This window comes from Rousettus aegyptiacus, unplaced genomic scaffold, assembly GCF_014176215.1.
Source record: "Rousettus aegyptiacus isolate mRouAeg1 unplaced genomic scaffold, mRouAeg1.p scaffold_m13_p_2, whole genome shotgun sequence".
Taxonomy (NCBI): Eukaryota; Metazoa; Chordata; class Mammalia; order Chiroptera; family Pteropodidae; genus Rousettus; species Rousettus aegyptiacus.
The window spans coordinates 84,236,183-84,255,007 of record NW_023416295.1 but is presented as its reverse complement, the minus strand read 5'-3'; the positions used below and the strand labels follow the sequence as shown (position 1 = coordinate 84,255,007).

General features: G+C 49.9%; 1 protein-coding gene across 6 annotated transcripts in view; it reads right to left on the bottom strand.

Annotated features, from left to right (window-relative positions):
• Positions 1-2,287: 2,287 nt before the first annotated feature.
• Positions 2,288-18,825, bottom strand: part of GLI2 (GLI family zinc finger 2) — a 239,832-nt gene continuing 223,294 nt past the window's right edge. For 4 of the 6 annotated variants that reach the window (XM_036236014.1, XM_036236016.1, XM_036236018.1 and 1 more), the window contains 5 exons: positions 15,046-15,195; positions 11,412-11,576; positions 9,929-10,210; positions 8,073-8,397; positions 4,099-6,536 (listed from right to left, as the gene is read on the bottom strand). In XM_036236014.1, the coding sequence (XP_036091907.1) occupies positions 4,099-6,536; positions 8,073-8,397; positions 9,929-10,210; positions 11,412-11,576; positions 15,046-15,195 (3,360 nt within the window). Of the gene's footprint in view, positions 6,537-8,072; positions 8,398-9,928; positions 10,211-11,411; positions 11,577-15,045; positions 15,196-18,825 lie in introns of all 6 variants that reach the window. The other 2 variants (XM_036236015.1, XM_036236013.1) reach the window with 1 other exon arrangement.

Here is an 18,825-nt window from a genome sequence, read left to right as displayed (position 1 = left end):
GCCCCACATAGCTTGATAAAGGGTACCAGTAATCAGACAGAGAGAGGCCTGTCATCAAAGAAATTGTGGGTGTGGCTTTAGCTCAGAGTAGATTGGAGTCAAATATGTAGAAAACTCATAATGTTTAAGAGAACTAAGTGGGCAAATATATTGTTAAGTGTGAAGTAAAGGGAATTGAGGCTGTTTGAAATGTAAAGGAGCTCAGGCTCCCAACTTTTTTCCGGAAGGAAGAGGTTGAAAGGGTTACTCTACTGACAGCTGCAGAATACAATGGACTGCAGCTACTCAAGGAACATTCTACCCAGAGTAGAGGTGCTGGCAACGTTTTCCCAGCAAGATTTCAGATGCTGTGGACCACAGACTGAGATGGGAGTGGTAACTGCAGTGATTCTAGCTGTTTTACCACTGTATGCTGGGTGTATGTGCATGGAGGGCAGAAAACTTTTTAGCTCCTAAGTCTCTGGGTCAAGAAGAGCCATATCCAGAATGGATGCAGGCCACAAAATTCCAGCCCTCGAGACTGATGGTTGACAAAATAGACTTTGAGGAGCTTGGTTGAATAGATTCAACATGTGGGAGGGACATGAATCTTGTCTATATGTATTGTTGCTGAGAAAAACTCACTTTCTCCCTCTCACTCTCATGGAAGGAATACACTTGTCAATGTCACTGATGATGAGTTTGGCCATATGACTTGCTTTGGCCAAAAGAATGAGGGGAAACTGATGGTATACTGGTTCTGTGCATAGGCCTAAAGAGGACTCACATTTTTTGGCTTGCTCTCTTGTGCTTCTGCCATTGCCACAAGAAAGCCAGCATCCTAGTCCTGGAGTTAGATGAGTCATGTGGGCGAATCCAAGCTGTCCCAGCCACTCAGCTAGATTAGCTGCCCCCAGCTGACCCATAGAGCTGCCCAGCCCAGCCCAGCCTATATTGGCCAACCCCCTGTTGACTCAAATTCATGAGCTAAATAAATGCTTAGTTACATGGTGCTGAAGCTTCATGGATATCATTATACAACATGATTATGGCCATAGTTAACTGATAAAGAAGATGTGGCTGAACTGAATGGCCAATATGGGCTTCTCAATACTGTGGCTCATCCAGTCTCGGGTAGACTGAATAACTTTTGTCACTGAAGCAGAGCAGAGATGCTTCCATAGGTCTAATGTGTAGTAGAGAAGGTGCAAAGCCCGAAGACGGGCTTTGAGAGAGGCAGAGGAAAAGGTGAGCCAGGAATGCTCAGCTCCTCTTCCTGAGCATGCAAGCAGCTAGGCGAGCCCTCCCCCTGGGAGAAGCAAGGCCAGGAGTAGGACTCTGGCTGCAGTCTTTCAACAAGAAAACACCACCCAGGGAAGTGGTGGCTTCCTGACACACAGAAAAGACCTGGGATGAGCTGAGGAAAGGAAACCTGCTAATTTCCATTTCCTTGGATGTTTCCTTTGCTTATTTACTGGAGAGCCTTTCCTCAGTCCACTTAGTTACATCCCACAGAATGTTTTGAGTTTAAATACCTTCCATGTGGCTTGGCTTCAAATGCTCTAAGTGGGGTGCCAAGGTTTTCTCATGGAGAGGTGGAGGGAGTATGGAAGGTACCTTCTACTCTCTCTAACCCAGTCCTGAAAACCCTCTTCCCTGTTCTTACAGTTTCAGGAACCATCTTGGGCCTCATGCCCTACTCGCTAGCTCCTCTGCAATGGCCTAATTTCTGTAATGGTTGATAGATCTCTTACTAGACCTGGGCCTTCCCTATGCATCTGTCAGGGCCGCTTCCCTGTGCTGAGCCGCTGCTCATGGTTCTTCTCCATGAGCCCCTTTGCCTAAGGCCAGTTGCTGGGTATCCTGAGGCTCCAGCTGCCTGCCTTGACTCTCCTTTTGCCTGCAACAGAGCACAGAGGGTCTGCCAGCCCCCACCTGAACTACTCAAATGTGCTCATCAGACTTCTCCTCAAAGAGAGGATTCTGACATGAGGAGTGTTTGGGATTACACTTGGATCTGGTATGCATGGCTCTTGGCATATCAACTTAGATGTTCAGACTAGCTTGCTGGAAGAATAGCCAGATATTGACTAAAATGCAAAACTTTGCCCACCCTCCACCCCCAGAGAGACAAGGAACAAACAGCCAGTAAATGCCTCAGTATTAAACATTTCTTGGAGATGGTGGAATAGTCAATTTTGACACTAGTAAGAAAAAAATACAGCCTAATTTCTGTTCAAATGCACCAAATTTACTGCCCAGGTTCTCATTAACTACTGTCAAAAAAAGAAGAAGCAGACAGACAAAATAAATTATGAAAAAATTACTTTTTTTAATGTACAAAAAGACTTATTTACAAGTTGAGCATGTCATCTCAATTCATAGCACGTAGAAAAAGCTAAAAATGCTTTGGAGATACAAATTCGGCTGGATGATTCACCTAGCGTATTTTCAGGGATGATGTCTTCTGTACAGACTATATACAGGGTGGGAATGGCTAGTGAAATCCTAGCTCAGGGAGTAAATGACCACCACAGAGCCCAGACCCCTGGACTTGCCCCAAGGCTGTTATTTGGACTTGGCCTTGACTTTGGACCCTAACATAGCATTTGATGTTCTGGGATGCAAAGGGCCCAGGTAAGGTGATGGCCCTGTCTTGTCTTGATAGTCAGTATCAAGCTCATAGTGGTGCATTTGGTTTTGGCAAGGTTGCCACAAATTCCACATGGAAAAGGGATGGGGGCATATGTGTGTGTGTGTGTGTGTGTGTGTGTGTGTGTATGTGTGTAGTGGGGAAGATGCACCAATTCACCTTATAGTATGTTAAGAAATAATGTCTTCTGACACCAGTTCCAAAATCCATTTGGGGATGGGGCTTGGTCACACCAAACAGGAAAGTTCAGTGATGGTCCTTGAGTCTCAGGAATCGACTCCTTTGCCCTCCCGTCTTCAGCAAAAAACACCATGCATGCCATTTTTCTCTGAAATGAACGAGATAGCAGAAGGAAGGGAACCCGGAAGATACTAGAACTGCATCTGCATGCCGCAGCTTGGATTAGACCACTGGGCTGCCGGTGAGTGGAAGGCATGGCCTGGAAGAACATAAGCAGAGGCTGCTACTGGGCCCTGGGGTTTCCCGTGGTAAAGTGGGTGGACAGTGCATTGGAAAAACAGGATTGGGTAAACATGTGACTTTCTCTTCCTACAGGAAACCTCCAGGGTGGCCTGAGGCTGAGCCCCGTGCACTCGAACTTTCTTGAGGTCCCATCCCACATTTGGCTTCCCTTGGTCCATCCCTAACCCACAGCAGCTCCAGCAGCCCCGAGGTATTTAGAAATAAGTGTTCTTTTCAGGAAGGGCGACATTCTACATGCATGAACACTGTAAACACGGTCTGGAGAGGCCAGGGTAGCTTTTGGGCATGCCCCTAGTATTACGATTTATTCTTTCCTTTTTTCTGGTAATACCCCCATACTTTATTCATTCATATACACTTGGACAGTCTGCCAGTTGCAAACTTGGCTTTGCAGGGTAGAGATGTCAGTTCTACCAAACTTGGAATCAGGATGTGCTTCCAAATCATCTAGGTAAAATCTTTTTTTCCTCTGTGGTGAGGGACGTTAGAGGTCTCAAGAATTAAGCTTCACAGAATTCTAGTGGCCCAGCAACTCCTTTTCCTTGCAGGCACTGGAATGAGAAGCTTATCTTCCTGGATTGGAATATCCATTATGGCTTTCAGATCCAAACCCAAATGTGGTTCCTCTACCCTCTCTCCTTGTGTACTTGGAAAGCCCTAGCCAACGCAATCCCTCATTAGCCAAATGACAGAGGCAAAGGAACCAGAGCAAAGTGGTCCTATAAACACCATAAGTGGGAAGCACTGTGTAAACGAGTTTTTCCTGTTGAGATTTTTTTAAAGTGTTCTAAAAAATGATCCAAAAGAAGACCGGACAAGATGCACATAAACTTGCCCTAAAAGCATTTCTGGTCTGAACCAGAAATTGGCAAACTCCCTCAGACCTATTAATACTATTTTGGAAGAAGATGAAATGGACGACAGCCCCATGCTCTGGGAATGGATGGTTCCTCCGGGTCCGCTCAGCGCCAGGGGCTGGAGCCTTAGGTCATCATGTTCAGGAACTTGCTCTCCTCGGCCAGGCTGGTAAGCATAGAGCTCATGTCCCCGACAGCCATATTGCTGATGCCCGTGGGGATGGAGGGCAGAGTCAGAGAGTTCCGGGGGGTGGTGAGGCGGGAGGAGTTCTGGGAGAGGCTGTGGAGGAGGCTGGGGCTCAGGGTGCCCGAGAGCAAGCTGGCGTGATCGCCGTCATCCATGATGGCGTCAAAATCAATCTGGGAAGCCTCCAGGAGCTGGGAGTCCACAGTGCTGGATACCTGGTTGACCCCTGGTGAGGGCAAGGGCTGGGACTGGATGCTCTCCGAGCAGGCCTGTGGCTGCGGTGGCTGGGGCCTCATGACCTGGCAGCCTACGTGGTTCTCTAGGCTTCCATTCTGTTCATACATGTGGATCTGGCCATAGTAGTAGAGCATGTTGTGGTCCTGGGCCCCACCTGGATCCTGTGGGGGCAGCTGAGGAGGCAGAGACACCATGGTGGCCATTGCTCCCTTGGGCACCGACTCTGCCATCTCCTGGTTGGCTGACACAGCAGCCATGGCATGGCCAGTGGCTCTGGCATAGGCAAGCTGCTGCCCAGCACGTACTGCACGGTGGCGGCCGGCAGGGCTGGGCTCAGGGGGTGGCCGGGGTTGCACTAGGCCAAAGCTTGATCCGGCCAGCCCAACTGTGCCTTGCTGGAGCTCCATGAAACCAGGCTGGTGGGAAGGCAGATGGCTGGGGCCCTGGCGGTAGCCCTCTTGGTTCATGGAGGTTGCCAGGTGATGGCTCTGCTGTGGGTAGCTCTGGGCTGGGTGAGATGGCGCCATCCCAGCCAGGGTGGAATTGGGAACCCCAAATTCCCTGTGGCTGCTACCCACCATGGTAGGGTCGGGAGCAACTTCCATTTGCTGGGGGAGCCCCAGGTGGCCTTGCTTGGCTGCCAGGTTGCTGCAGGATGGGGAGAACTGGTTGAGGGCCCCACCCATGGTACTGGAGCTCAGCTGGGGGTGGGCTTGGCCGTAGGTGGTATGGGGGCTCACAGTGGTGGTCATATTGGGACACTGGCCACCTGTTCCTGGCTGCCGCACCTGCTGCATATAATTTACTCTGGATGTGGAGGGGGCTCCACTGCAAGACTGAAGGTGTGGCTGTGTGCTCTCCAGGACCCCAGGGCTCGGCTGCAGGCCTTGTGGACTATAGCTTGGGTACTGGCCAAAGGTTGTTGGCTTCTGCGGCACCACAGCCAGGTTGCCCTGTGGAAAAGCTGGAGGCTTCACCTGGGTGGCCAGGACATCCATGGTGCCAGAGCTCACCTCGTTCCACTGCACAGGCATGTTGTTTTTGTTTAGGCTAGAGGAGGCCCCATATCCCAGCTGGCAGTCTCCCAGTACCCGGGCCGAGGGGCCCATGTGGGAGTCGGCAGCCGCCATCCTACGCTGGCCGTGCAGTCCCGGGCTAGGCAATTTGGAGTGCTCAGAGAAGCAAGTGCTTTCCGGAGGATATACCTGCGGGGCACTCTCATCCAGGGCGCCACTGGCATGCGCCTTGATGTACTGCACCACGTCATCGGGCAGCACAAGGTCGTCCTCGGGCAGCATGAGGTTGCCTTCAGGCCCCGCACTGTCTGTCCCTGCCACCATGGCCTCCATCACCGTGTTCTCGCTGATGCTGGGCGGCCGGGGGGAGTAGACACTGCGGGTCAGGTTGCCGTCGGTGCTAGTGAGGCCCTGCAGGCGGAGGCCGCGCCTCTCGGAGGCACAGGGTGGCAGCGGTGCGGGGTTCACATCGTGGGCACTGTGGAAGCGGTGCACCCGCGGGGGAGCCAGGGCGTCGGGCCGCCTCACCGGGTCGCTGGCCCGCCGCGCCCCTCCTCCCGGTGCCTCGTGAGGGAAGGCGGGCGCAGGCCCCGCATGGCCATAGGCCGGCCCGCCGCTGCCTCTCCGGGGTCCCAAGGCACGCTCGGGCATATCCAGCAGTGCCAGCCGGGCCCGTAGACTCCCGCGCTCCAGGCCAGGCAGCGGCGTGGGGGGCGGCCCGCCGGTGGCCGCTGCGTACTTGGCCCGCAGGCTGTACTGCTGCGCCGGAGTCAGGCTGAGCGGCCCTGCGCCGCTGCCACTGCACTGGCTGGCCTCACTTGAGCGCCGTGATGCATCGGTGGAGATGGGGTCGTAGGAGTCGGCAGAGCTGGCATGATGCGGGGGACCTGCGCCCAGGGGTGAGGCCTCGCTGGAGCGGCGGCTGGAGAAGTACGGCGAGATGCCGGAGGAGCGGCGACTCACGGTGTAGGCTGAGCTGACCGTGCTGGTGGAGCTGTCGCGGCGCTCTTGTAGGTGGCTCAGCATGGTCACCTCGCTTGCAGAAAGCTCTGACAGCCTTGGGTTTGGCAGCAGTCCCACCGGCCTGCCGCCCCCGCCGCTGCTGAAGTTTTCCAGGATGGAGCCTGTGGGAAAAGAGAGGGGTCAGAACCGGGAGGTGGGGGCTGGAGTTAGGGATGGGGTGCTCTGCCTGCTGTGACCAGACAGTCTTCATACCTGAAGCCCTAGAACCTGGAGCCCTTGAACAGAGCCTAAGACACAGGAGACACTCAATTAGTAATTTCTGAGAGGAAGGAGGAAGAAGGAACAGTAAGTGAGCACATGGTGGCCCCTATTGCTAAGCATGAGCAAGCAGAAGCCAGGAGTCCTGACCCCTGTCTTGGCTCTCGCTCTGTCTGGCGCCCCTGAATTCTCATTATGTCCGGTCCTGGTTTTTTTCCAGCTGTGGATACAATGTCCTCTCCACAGGACTGACTGGTTATTGAGAAGAGCCCTGGAGGGCCCTGGCCACAGCCTCTCTGTACTATAACCATCTGTGGATGGGGGCTGCCAGTTGGGCTCCCTACGACTGGGTTTACTGAGCAGGCTGCTTTTTGGGAGGGCCCAGAGACCCATATCCATAGAAGGGAGGAAAGACAGTAGAATGGGTAGGGGTAAATGAGCAGTGATGCAGGCCCAACAACAGCGCCTGCTGACCTTAGGGGGAGCTGTGGGCCTCAAAGGGCCTTTACACCCCTGCAGTGATCAGTCATTGGATGGGAGCCACCCTGGGAAGAGATGACCTTGGATGAAACAGCTGTCAGCAGTCCTGGTGATCTCTGTAAGAGCCTGAGAGTTGAAGGCCATCTACCAGCAGTTCCTTCAACAGCTGGGTCAACAAGTCCTCCCTTCAGGGGAGAGCTGGATGGTGCAGTGTCCACATCTCAATTATCCAGTCCTATGGTCCATACTGGGCTGTCAGTCCCTGGAGGGCAGCCTAGATGCTAAGTGCTTCAGTGTGCCTGGTGCCTAGCAGCATACTGCTTGGTACAGAGGTAGCACACAAGAAGTGCGTGGTAAAAAGAAATTTCCTTATATCTCAAAGCTTGATCAACACCTCCTGAGGCTGAACACAGGGCTGCCTCCTTCATGAAGTCCTCCCTACCTTTCCCCAGCTTTCTTCCTCTTATGTATAGCTCTACACTGAGCTCTGCCCTCAGTGCTATTTGGCTCATTCTTTGGGTGACTGTAACTCCAGTGGCACGGCTTTTTCACCATCTGTTCCTTCTAACCACAGGGACTGGAATTATATCACTGTTGCCTGGGGCGTTTGTGATAGTGCCCACAGCAGGTGCCTGATAAGTGACTGAACGACTACGGGGAAGACGATGCTGATGGCCTGCCTGTTTTTAGGTGGTTACAGAATGCAGCATGGTGTAGTTAAAATAGCATGGGCTTTGCAGCTACTCAGGCTTAGCTTAAGTCTCAGCTCTGCTATAGATCTGAGTGAGGCACTTTTACTTCTCTGGGTCTCAGTTTCCTAATCTGTGCAATGGACTGGTAAGATCCATCCTACTGTGGGCAGCCAGTGAGAGGACGCGTGATGTTTTATGGGCATGAACCTAATGGGGGCTACCCCAGGCTCTCTCCCTCCCAGCCCACATACCAGGGCCTCCACTTACCACTTCCCGGGAGGGGAGGCAGCTTGGTGTTCCGGGTGTGTGGAGCCGGCCCGGCCCATGAGCAGGAATCCTTGAGTGACTTGAGCTTCTCCTTCTTGAGCTGCTCTAACCGGTGCATGGCGGTCAGGTGTTGGCGCAGCTGCAGGCCACCAGTGGAGGGGTTGGCCAGGGCTGAAGCATCGGCCCCTGGGGGCGTGTCATCTAGAGCTGTCAGGTCTCCCAGGCTCCCAGGCATGTCCACACCGCTGTCATTGTTGGGGGCACTGCCCAAGGGAGAGGGCTCGCTGCTGCAGGACGACTGGGCCCCGGGGCTGGACTGACACAGCTGCAGGGAATGTGGTGAGAAGGTGCAGACTCAGAGATGTGAGAACCCACCTGGCTCCGCAATCACTACGCACCCTTGCACACCCAGGGGCAGGACCGAAGCTCCTGTATGGAGGAGCGTTCAGAGTATTGCTTCTCTAAACCTCGGCTTCTCCAACTATACGATGAACCTTAACTGCCTGTGGGATAGCGTTAGTGGATGGATGGAAAGCATCTGGCATAGAGAAGACATCCAGTTACTGTCAGCCCCCCTTAACCCCACCCCGTGGTCCTAAGCTCTCCCAGATGGCATCTGGGCCAGAGCCCTACCTGCTGAGCTTTCAACATGTGGCCACTTTGAAGCTGTGCCCCATAAAGGCTGCCACAGTCACATGAGGTTGACGTGAAAAAAGGTACTTAAGCATTCCCAAAAACCGCGAGTGCCCACAATGAAGCAAGAGCAAGGAAAGTCTACTCATCCAATGCCTCTCAACAGGCCAGGGGCAGGTTGCTGGAAAGGGAAAAGACGAGCAGGGAGGCAGAACTGCTGGATGTAGCCCTTGCCTAAATGGCCACCAAATCAGCCCTCCCTCTGGGTCAGGGTGGAGGGGGGCTGGGAGCTCATGGTACATGTGGACAGTGCAGAACTCCACAGAACCCAGGATCTGAGCCCAAATGAGGCTTATGTTGGATGTGGCACTTCTGGTCTTATTTCTAGGCTCAATGTCCCTAATTCTGTACCTTTCCTTAGGAAGCTGCAATGTTCCATTCTGCTCATGTACCACCTGACACTCCTCAACCTGGCACTGAAGACCCTCTACAGGTCAGTCCTTCCATCCTTGAAAGCCCTAACTCACACCTCCGCTCTGCCTTGTCCCCCATGTCGTCTTGGGCTCCACCACTTGCTCCCATGCCTGCCAGCTTGACTCCTGTGGCCAGCCTTTGCCTGTTCCGATGGTCCCACCTGCAGCACCTGCTGCTTACCTACCAAAACCCACCTTCCTGCATCCCGGACAGGCACCCAGCCCACCCTCACTCATGCCTGCCCGCCCACACCCCCACCGACCTCTCCGCTCACCTCAGTACCGTCTATCCTTAGGGGAGGTACAGTTGGGGAAAAAGAGGTAGAGACAAAGAACAGGTGGTTAGAACAAAAGGAGTAGAGACTGGAGGGGCAGGGACTCAGAGACAGGACAGAGGACCACCTGGGGCGATGGGTGCTGGTTGGAAATGCAGACACCAGGAACCACCCATGTCCCCTCAAAGACTGATCACATGGGAGCAGGCACCCCTGTTACTTACACCCTGTCTAGCAGAATGGGACCTGGCATAAGGCAGGTTCTATGGGAGGTCCAAGGAGGCAAAGAGAGGAAAACTCCAACTGGAGAGAGGAGGGACAACATCCTGCACTTATAGTGGGGGAGCCTGGGGTACAGCCCACAGCTGCAGTTGGGGCTCTGGGCCCTGGGTGGGGCTATGGAACTGCCCTTGCCTGCTGGGTGTGGCCTTCTGCAGGGTATGGGCTTGGGCCTCTGCTCCCCAACTCTGCTTACCCCGGAACTCTCAGTCTTGATGGCTTTGACATGCAGGCAGTCCTCCACGGCCTGGCTGGTGCTGCTGGCCTCAGCGCTCTCCTCAGAGCCCCGGCCGCTGGGCTCGGTGCTGGCCTCATTGTCCCCATTCTCCTTGAGCAGCGGGGCCCGGAGGTGCACATCATTGCGCTGCTTCTTGGTGACATGAGCATCTGGGCCGTGCACTGTTTTCACATGCTTCCGGAGAGAACTTGGGTCTGTGTATCGCTTGGTACAGCCTGGGATCTTGCAGATATAGGGTTTCTGGGAAGAGAAGCAGGCAGCATGATGGATGGGACATGAAGACAAACTCATACTGGGCATATTCCTCATTCTCCTAAAGCCATGCCACTTCCTTCAGCAGAGCCTGACTGGCAGTTGGAAGGTGTTCAACCTGTTTGCAGCCATGCTCTCTGGATGGAACCACACCAGCCCCAGGCCTGCAGGAACCCGCCCCACCAGCTTTGCCTGCCACCTTTTCCAGTGGGTAAGCACATAGTTCAGGGAGACCTCACCACAAACTGGGGACATAGATCAGAGACTGGGGACACAGAGCCTGGTGTGAACACAATGTTGCCTCCCCTGTGACCAGGGCACTGAGATTTTTGATATCAGTAGTGAGCGTATTACCTGTTACACCTGTGAGACAGCACTAGAACCCTGAGCTCTCTGATGAAGAAAGACACATTCAGGGAGACAAAGAAACTGGTTCTGAGTCACCCGGAATGAGAACCCAGGATTTTTGAATGTCAGTCCTAAGCTCATATACAGTCCCCCCACACCCACATACATACATGCGCACACATATACATGCACATTCACATGTGCATACATCCTTACACATATATCTACACACATCTACACACACCTAATACATACAAGCACACACATACACACATGCACAAGCACATATATACATATGCTTACAAATACACACCCACATATGTCCATATAATACATACACACATGTGCCATGTCCACATGCATACACTTACTAACACACACACATACACACCCTTCTCCAAGTCCAGCTCTTGTCTGTAGAGACTCTGAGGGGTTCAGATACCTTTGTGAATTCCTCTAACTTCTTATAAGCATTTGTGGCAAGTCCCTTTGGGGTCCAAAGTGTATCTAAGCTTTTAGAAAAATTCTTTCCTGAGTCTACCTGAGTGACAGTATTTGATCAGTTGGGCTGGGACTGGGAGGTGGGTATAATGTCCCATCAGCAGGGGGCTCATAGATTCAGCAGGACCAGGACCAGGACTAGAGGTTAGTGCATGTCCTAGCCAGCTGCCTAGGCTGTGGGGGCAGCAACCTGCCACTGGGTGCTGAGCTCAGACTGTGGGTCAGTGGTGAGGAGGGGCACCTGGCACTTGGCCACCTGGCCTACAGATGTCTAGAAGCCATGGGGCGAAGCATTTCTACATCTGTCAGTGCACGCCCTGTGCACACCCCGCTGGGGTACCTCATTGGAGTGGGTGCGGTTCTGGTGCTTGGCGCGGTCGGAGGCGTTGGAGAAGGCCTTGTTGCAGCCCTCGTGCTCACACACGTATGGCTTCTCCCCAGTGTGGGACCGCAGATGCGTCTTCAGGTTCTCCAGGCGAGAGTAGGCCTTCGAGCAGCCCTCAAACTGGGAAGAGGCGGGTTTGGTCAGTAAGGGTGCCTCAGACCCAATGCCTGACCTTGGGCCGGACACTGCCTCCTCCCCAGCCCTCCGTCTGCTCCACCTCCCCGGTGCACCAGGAGTGTGTACTTCAATAATAATATCTACTTTCCTCTCCGAACATGAAATTGACACATGGTCGCTCTAGAAAACTTAGAAAGGACTGAAAACTACGGTGAGGAAAATAAAAACCATTGCTTGCAGAATGATAGCTATTGCTGACATCCAATTAAGTCTCATTCTGGTGGCTTTGCAATTTATCCCTATACTTTTTTAAACCAAAATTGGGAACATATTATTTAGTTGTGTATTCTGTATGTTAAAATCAATGACACACTGAGAATCTTCCCATATCATTAAAAACTTTGAAACTATTATTTCTAACTGTTTCATAATGTCCCTCCCTGATTAGAACTTTTCTGTGCATCAAAATGCACTGAAAAGAAAATCCAGAGTCCTCCACGGCCTTGAGAAAGCCAGCCACCCTCACCCTCGCTCTGGTTGTGCTGATCTCCTTTGAGTTCCCGGACCCCACTGAGTTCTTCCCGGTGTGAGGCCTTTGCACATAAGGTCCCCTTTCGCTAGAGCTTTTCCCCTACCCCAACCCTCCCTGGCCCTGGAGTGGCTCGCTCCTTCTCAATCTTTTAGGTAATCTCCTTTGAGAGCATTTCTCTAATATTATCAATCATAATAATTACCCTTTTCCATTTATGCTCCCTCACACAATTTATAATGATCTTAATCTTTTTGTTATCTGGCTTCCCACTAGGATACAAGCTCCATGAGAGCAAGATCTTTGAGGTCTTGTTCATTTCTGTGTCACTAGTATGTACTGCCCAATGAAAAGAAACAGTTTTGGCACTCAGGAACAGTTTTGGAAAGAAAAAAAGGAAGAAAGGCATGAGAGAGCAGTAGGAAGAGAGGGAGAGAAAAAAGGTTACTATAGGAGGCTCTGCACATATTTCAAAGATACTGCAGTTGCATCCAATGCGCTTTTGAAAATTGCCCTCAGAATGACAATGTGAACCCCAGCAGGAGCTGTCTCAGCCTCAGCATCCTCCCCTTTATTCCTGACCAGTGTGACTGAGTGCACTTGGCTCCAAATGCCTTTTATCTGTTCTCGTAACTCATAGCTCATATCAGAGGGCTCTGGTTTGCTACAACTCAAGAAGTTAAGAAAATAACTTCCTGCAAAGGACTCAGAAGAGCCAACACAGTCTTGCAAAAGAAGGACAAATTTGGAGGACTGACCTCACCCAATTTCAAAACTTACTATAAAATTATGGTAATGAAGATTGTGTGCTACTGTCATAAAGACAGACGTAGAGGTCAATGAAATAGAGTGAGAGTTCAGAAACAAACTCATATGTATAGGGCCAACTCATTTTTGGCAAGGGTACCAAGACCATTCAATGAAGAAAGAACTGTCTCTTTAACAAATAGGACTGGGACAACTGCAAAACCATATGCAAAAGAATGAAGTTGGACCCTTACCTCACACCATATAAAAAAATTGACTCAATATGGTTTAAAGACCCAAATGAAAGAGTTACCCTGTAAGATTATGTATCCGTAAAGTTATATTTATGTAAATAAAACTATATATTTATAAATTATAAAACTCAGAAAAAAAATAGGCATAAATCTTTGTGACCTTAGATTAGGCAATGGTTTCTTACATATGACACTGAAAGCTCAAGCAATTAAAAAATTGTATTTTGTCAAAATTAAAAACTTTTGTGCTTTAAAGGAACTATCATAAAATGAAAAGAAAACTCACAGAATGGGAGAAAATATTTGCAAAGCACATATATGATAAGGGTCTAGTAAACCATTATAATTGAACGATAAAGACAAATAACTCAATTTAAAAATGGGCAAAATATTTGAGTAGACATTTCTCCAAAGAAGATATATTAAAAGGCCAATAAGCACATGAAAAGATTCTCAACATCATCAGTCATTAGGGAAACGCTAATTAAAACCATAATGAGATGCCACTTCACATCCACTATGATGACTATGACCAAAAGACAGCTAACATGTGCTGATAAGGTTGTGGAGAAATCAGAACCCTCACACATTGCTGGTGAAAATATAAAATCGTGCAGTCTTTTTGGAAATCAGCCTGGCTAGTCCTCAAAAAGTTAAACGTAGGAGTTATCATATGACCCAGCAATTCCACTCTAGGTGCATACATGAGAGAACTGAAAAAAGGTCCACATGAAAACTTGTACACAAATGTTCATAGCAGCATATTCGTAATAGCCGAAAAGGGAAAACAAGGAAAATATCCATCAACTGATGAATGTATTAAAAAACTAGGATCTATCCCATACAATGGAATATCATTTAGTTATATAAAGAAATAAAGTACCGATACATGCTACAACATGGATGAACCTTGAAAACATGCTATGTGAACAGAGCCAGGCACAGTCTACACATTGTATGATTTCATTTTTATAAATTGTGCAGAACATGCAAATTCATAGAGATAGGAAGATCAATGGTTGTCAGGGAATGGGGGAAAAAAGAGAATAGGAAGTAACTTAATAGGTATGAAGTTTCTATTTGGGAATATGAAAATATTCTGGAATTTGCTAGTAATTCACAAATTTGTGACTATATTAAAAATCATTGCATTGTACATTTTTTTTAAAAAAGTGAACTTTATAGCATATGAAATTTATCTCAATTAAAAATATAACTTGCTAACCAAAGTAGCATATTTCATTGAATCCTGGACCACCACCCATTTTAAGACAGCCTGATTTCAGAGATATTAAAATGTCTTGGAACCTATGAAATATGGCAATTCAAAAAGAAGAGTTCCCAGAAGTTTTACTGGTAGCCATATCAGTGCATCACTAGACCAGCTCCACTTTTAAAGAAAGAGCAATTTCTGTGTGTTAAAAAAATGTCTCACTAATTTCAGCCACAGATCCTGTTGACTCCATACGGGAGGTTTTCTAAAATGTCTCATGTTCACTTTTTTTTTTTTTTTTTTAACTCAGCCAGAGATATTTATAACCCATCATTGCTCAAGCTATGAGTCACCAATGAAGCTTTTCTCTGCGGGGTCCAGACTTTAGGGTGCTATTAAGCCAGCTCCTCTGTCTGGGGTCACAGCTGTGCTGTGGAGTTTACAGTCACACAGACAACCAGCACATCGCTACCATAGTTATATTCCCTGAAAGAGAGCAAGTCAAAGTTCTGGGACAACAGACAGACAAGGGGCCTCGAGGACCAAGACAAGCAGAAGGCCTAGGGAAGGGGCAGATTGACGACCCATCGGCAAGGCCTGTCCCAGGGCCGCTGCTCTGGCCCATTCCACCCAGGTTTCCTGTGGTCAGCCATGACCCACCCACCTGGCCAATGAGGCTGGCCCTATAGACGCTGCACAAGGAAGGGCTGTTTGCGAGGGCCCACTTACCGTGCACTTGTGGGGCTTCTCGCCTGTGTGCCGGCGCATGTGCACCACCAGCATGTACTGCGCCTTGAAGGGCTTCTGCTCCCGCGTGCAGGCCTGCCAGCGGCACACAAACTCCTTCTTCTCCCCGTGGATGTGCTCATTGTTGATGTGCTGCCGGGAACAAGCCCATGGAAGTGAGCCTGGCCCCCGACCTAGTGTGTGCAGACCACCCCCTCTCCCCACAGACCACCACCCACTATGTGCAGACCACCCACCCAACAAGACCACATCTCTATGCCAAGCCACACCTACTCGTGAGTTATCATTAGCGGCCATTAAGTGAAGATGTACTATGTACTAATATCTCTCCTGCACTTTCCAATTAGTCATCAAAGTGACCATGTATGATGGCCAAAGGCATCCCACTCACCCGGACTTGGCTCCAGGCTCTGGTATATGCTCCTGGGCTGCAAACAGTAGGCACTAATTAACTAGCGAGGCAGGCATGCACATGGTGAGTGCATGAGAAGCCTCTCCTGAGCTTGTCCCTATTGTTCCAGAGATTTTTAAATTAAATTTTTTATTATAATAGAAATGTAAATGCATCCTCATCTCTATTTTTAACAATAACTCAGTGGTTCCCAACCTTTTTTGGCACCAGGGACCAGTGCTCCTTGAGAATCTAATGCCCCATGATCTGAGGCAGAGCTGAGGCGGTGATGCTAGCACTGGGGAGCAGCTGCAAATACAGAAGAAGCTTCACTCGATGGCCTGCTGCTAACCTCCTGCTGTGCAGCCTGATTCCTAACAGGCCACATACCAGTACCAGTCTGCGGCTCGGGGACTGGGGACCCCTGCAATAACCCTTTTCACAAAGGTCCAGATTATTAAATTGCCCAGCGCCTGGGCAGTAAGTGATATTCTAACCCTGTCCATGGGCTCTGGGCACTGTGCAATGCTGCACCTGGGACAGAGAGTAAGCAGGATAGCCAAAGATAGTGCAACTGACCCGGCAGCATGGCAGTGCAAGCCCTGCTTGTCAGGCAAGTGGGTCCATCTTAGGTAAATCTTGGAATTTTTGGCAAACAGCCATTTCTGGGGGGGTGGTCCTCAGACCCATCTCAGCCAGCACTGCCCTGGCCAAGAATATGGGGGGGGGTAACTTTTCTATTTTTCCCACTCCTTGCACCCACACCTCTTGGCCTTTGCCCTGGCCTAACACCTGTGTGACTCATGGAATGGTTTCTCCTGTGATGTGGAGCCACAGGCCACTGACACTTTCTGTCATAGGTAGAGCAAGCAGCCCCAGGAAGACCCTTTGGATTTTAGTCACTTGCATTAATTATTTAACTGAAGGCTTCAGTCCTTCCTAGAGCAGAGGTATTACTGCCCCTGAACTTGGGGTGTATAGATATGTGTGTGGGACCTCCAGGACTTAGTCCCTAATCGTTTGGGTTGCTTATTTACCCAGGGAGTAGAAATAGGTGGTATTAGTCACTCCACACAGTAGAGTGAAAGAGTCCTTCTGCTTTCTCTTCCTCTGGGGCTTCTCTCTAAAGGCCACCCAGGAGCCTCCTCAGGTCTCATCCAGGTCCCATCCTTCCCCTTCCATCTCCCTCTTGGTTCAAGGTAGTGTCCTGCTGGTGTGTGAGTTGTGAGTCACTCTGGGTCCACTTTCCCACAGGGGGATGAGAAGGGCAGAATGCTCAGGTCTTGGAGACCCATTCTCTCTAGCCCCGTCCCATTCTCTCTGTTCTCAGTTCCCTCTCTACTTTCACTTACTCCCACAACCTCTAGACCTGTGCTGCCCAGTACAGTAGCTACTTGTCACTTGTGCTTGGAGCCCTTGAAATGTGGCTGCTCCCAACTAAGATGGGCTGTAAGTATAAACATATCTGTCTCGAAGACTGAGAATGGAAAAAAAAAAAAAAGATGTAAAATATTTCAATATTTTGTTTTATATTGATTACACATTGAAATGATATTTTAGATATATTAGGTTAAATATATTATTAAAATTAATTTCTTTTTTACATGTGCTCCTACATAATGTAATTGTGGCTTGTAGCGTCCTCCTACTGGACGGTGCTACTATAGATCTTTGCAACCTACAAGGCTGTCTGAGAGCTGAGCATCTAGGCACTGGCAGCACCTTGCTCTGAAACACAGAAAACCACCAGCCCTCATACTGTGAGTAACGGGCCCAAATGTCGTGCATGCAAATGCCAGCATTGCGGCAAGTAAAATCTACGACATTTTGAACTTCCGGGGAGATCGTATCATATTAGCCTCGTTTTCGATTTTTAAAGCTTTTCAAATGATAGAAATGTGTCCTGACAATGTCTTTCATATTTTTGCTAATTGGTTCACTTAGCGACAAATCGTTAATAATCGACTAAGGGGCTCCAGTTCGCTTGTGTGCTGGCCACCATTTATTTTCCCAGGGAGCAGAGAGACAGAGCTGGGCAGAAGGGCCTGGCTCTCCTCTCACGGGAGCCTGCTCTTTTCAAGGTCAGATGGAGGCAATCACCTACATCCGCAGTGTTGGTCTTAGGCACAGGTGGAAGCCTGCAACTGAAGCCTTCCTTCCTACACTGGACCTTTCTGCCTTTATTGGAGGAATTCCATCCCTGCTCTTCGAAGTGGACCCACTCATCATTGAGCACATCTCTTAGGTCCTGGTCTCCACTCCTCTGCCTGGGCCCTCTCCCGGGCCTGGATGCTGTACCTTCTCATGTTCTCCACTGGAATCTGATCTGTCCTACAACTCATAGCTCCCACGCCCCTTCTCCATCTTGGACTCACTGACCCCAGGAGGTGGTATAGATTGAAAAATTATGTTAGATTCCAGAGGGATTGGAGAAGACTTTGGTTTACAGGTTCTATGTCAGCTGTAATGGTTTCCTAGGAAATTTTAGGCTGAAAATGGGAAAAGAAAAACCAAAACACAAAAGAAACTTATGGTTTTGGAGAGCAAGTCACACAAATAGAGGAAGCAGAGGGAGTGGGTGATGTTCTAAATGCTGAGTTCCCAGTACTGGGGAGAAGGAATCTCATTCGTGGTGGCTTCTGGATGGAAATGGTATATGCCACGTGTGTGTGTGTGTGGCGGGGGGCGGGGGGGTCTACCCAGCATTCGAATTGCTAATTTACTGTAGAGTTCATCTTTACAGACACTCCTTAACGAAGAAGTGTGTGTTGGGAGGGAATGGGGGCTTATTCTTGAATTTAAATTCTTTTCTGGATTTAGAAATACTCAAGACTGGCAGGGGGAACAGGGAGAAGGAGGAAGGAGGGATCTACAATGTATGGATTGCTGCTCGCTCTTTGCTAAGTGCTTATGTTGGTATCACATTCAATCTCTACCCTCTTGTGGGATAGGATTCCCTTCCCTTCTACATGAGAAGAAACTGAGGATCACAGAGGTTAAGCGACTTGTTCAGAACTCAGCTAGCTGTGACGGAGCCAGGTTTAAAGACAGACGCCTCCCACGCTGAGCCCCGCTCCTGCTCTTCTCACTGCATAAACTGCCCCTGACTACAGTCGCAATGGATGCTCTGTAGAAGAGTTTATAGTGGGGACCAATGGAATAACTTGAAGGGCACACCCAACCTCCGTGGCTTTCTCTGATTTCTTAATCTGTCAGTGCCCAGGCATTTTTAAGCAGCCCTTGCTCTGATATGGATGTAAACACCCATCTGCACCTATGTGTACTGGGTCTCTGCGAATGGTCTCCAGGAGGAAATCACCAACTCCTTCCTCCATGGGAAAAACTTCTTTTAGGTTTCAGGGTCAGGTTTG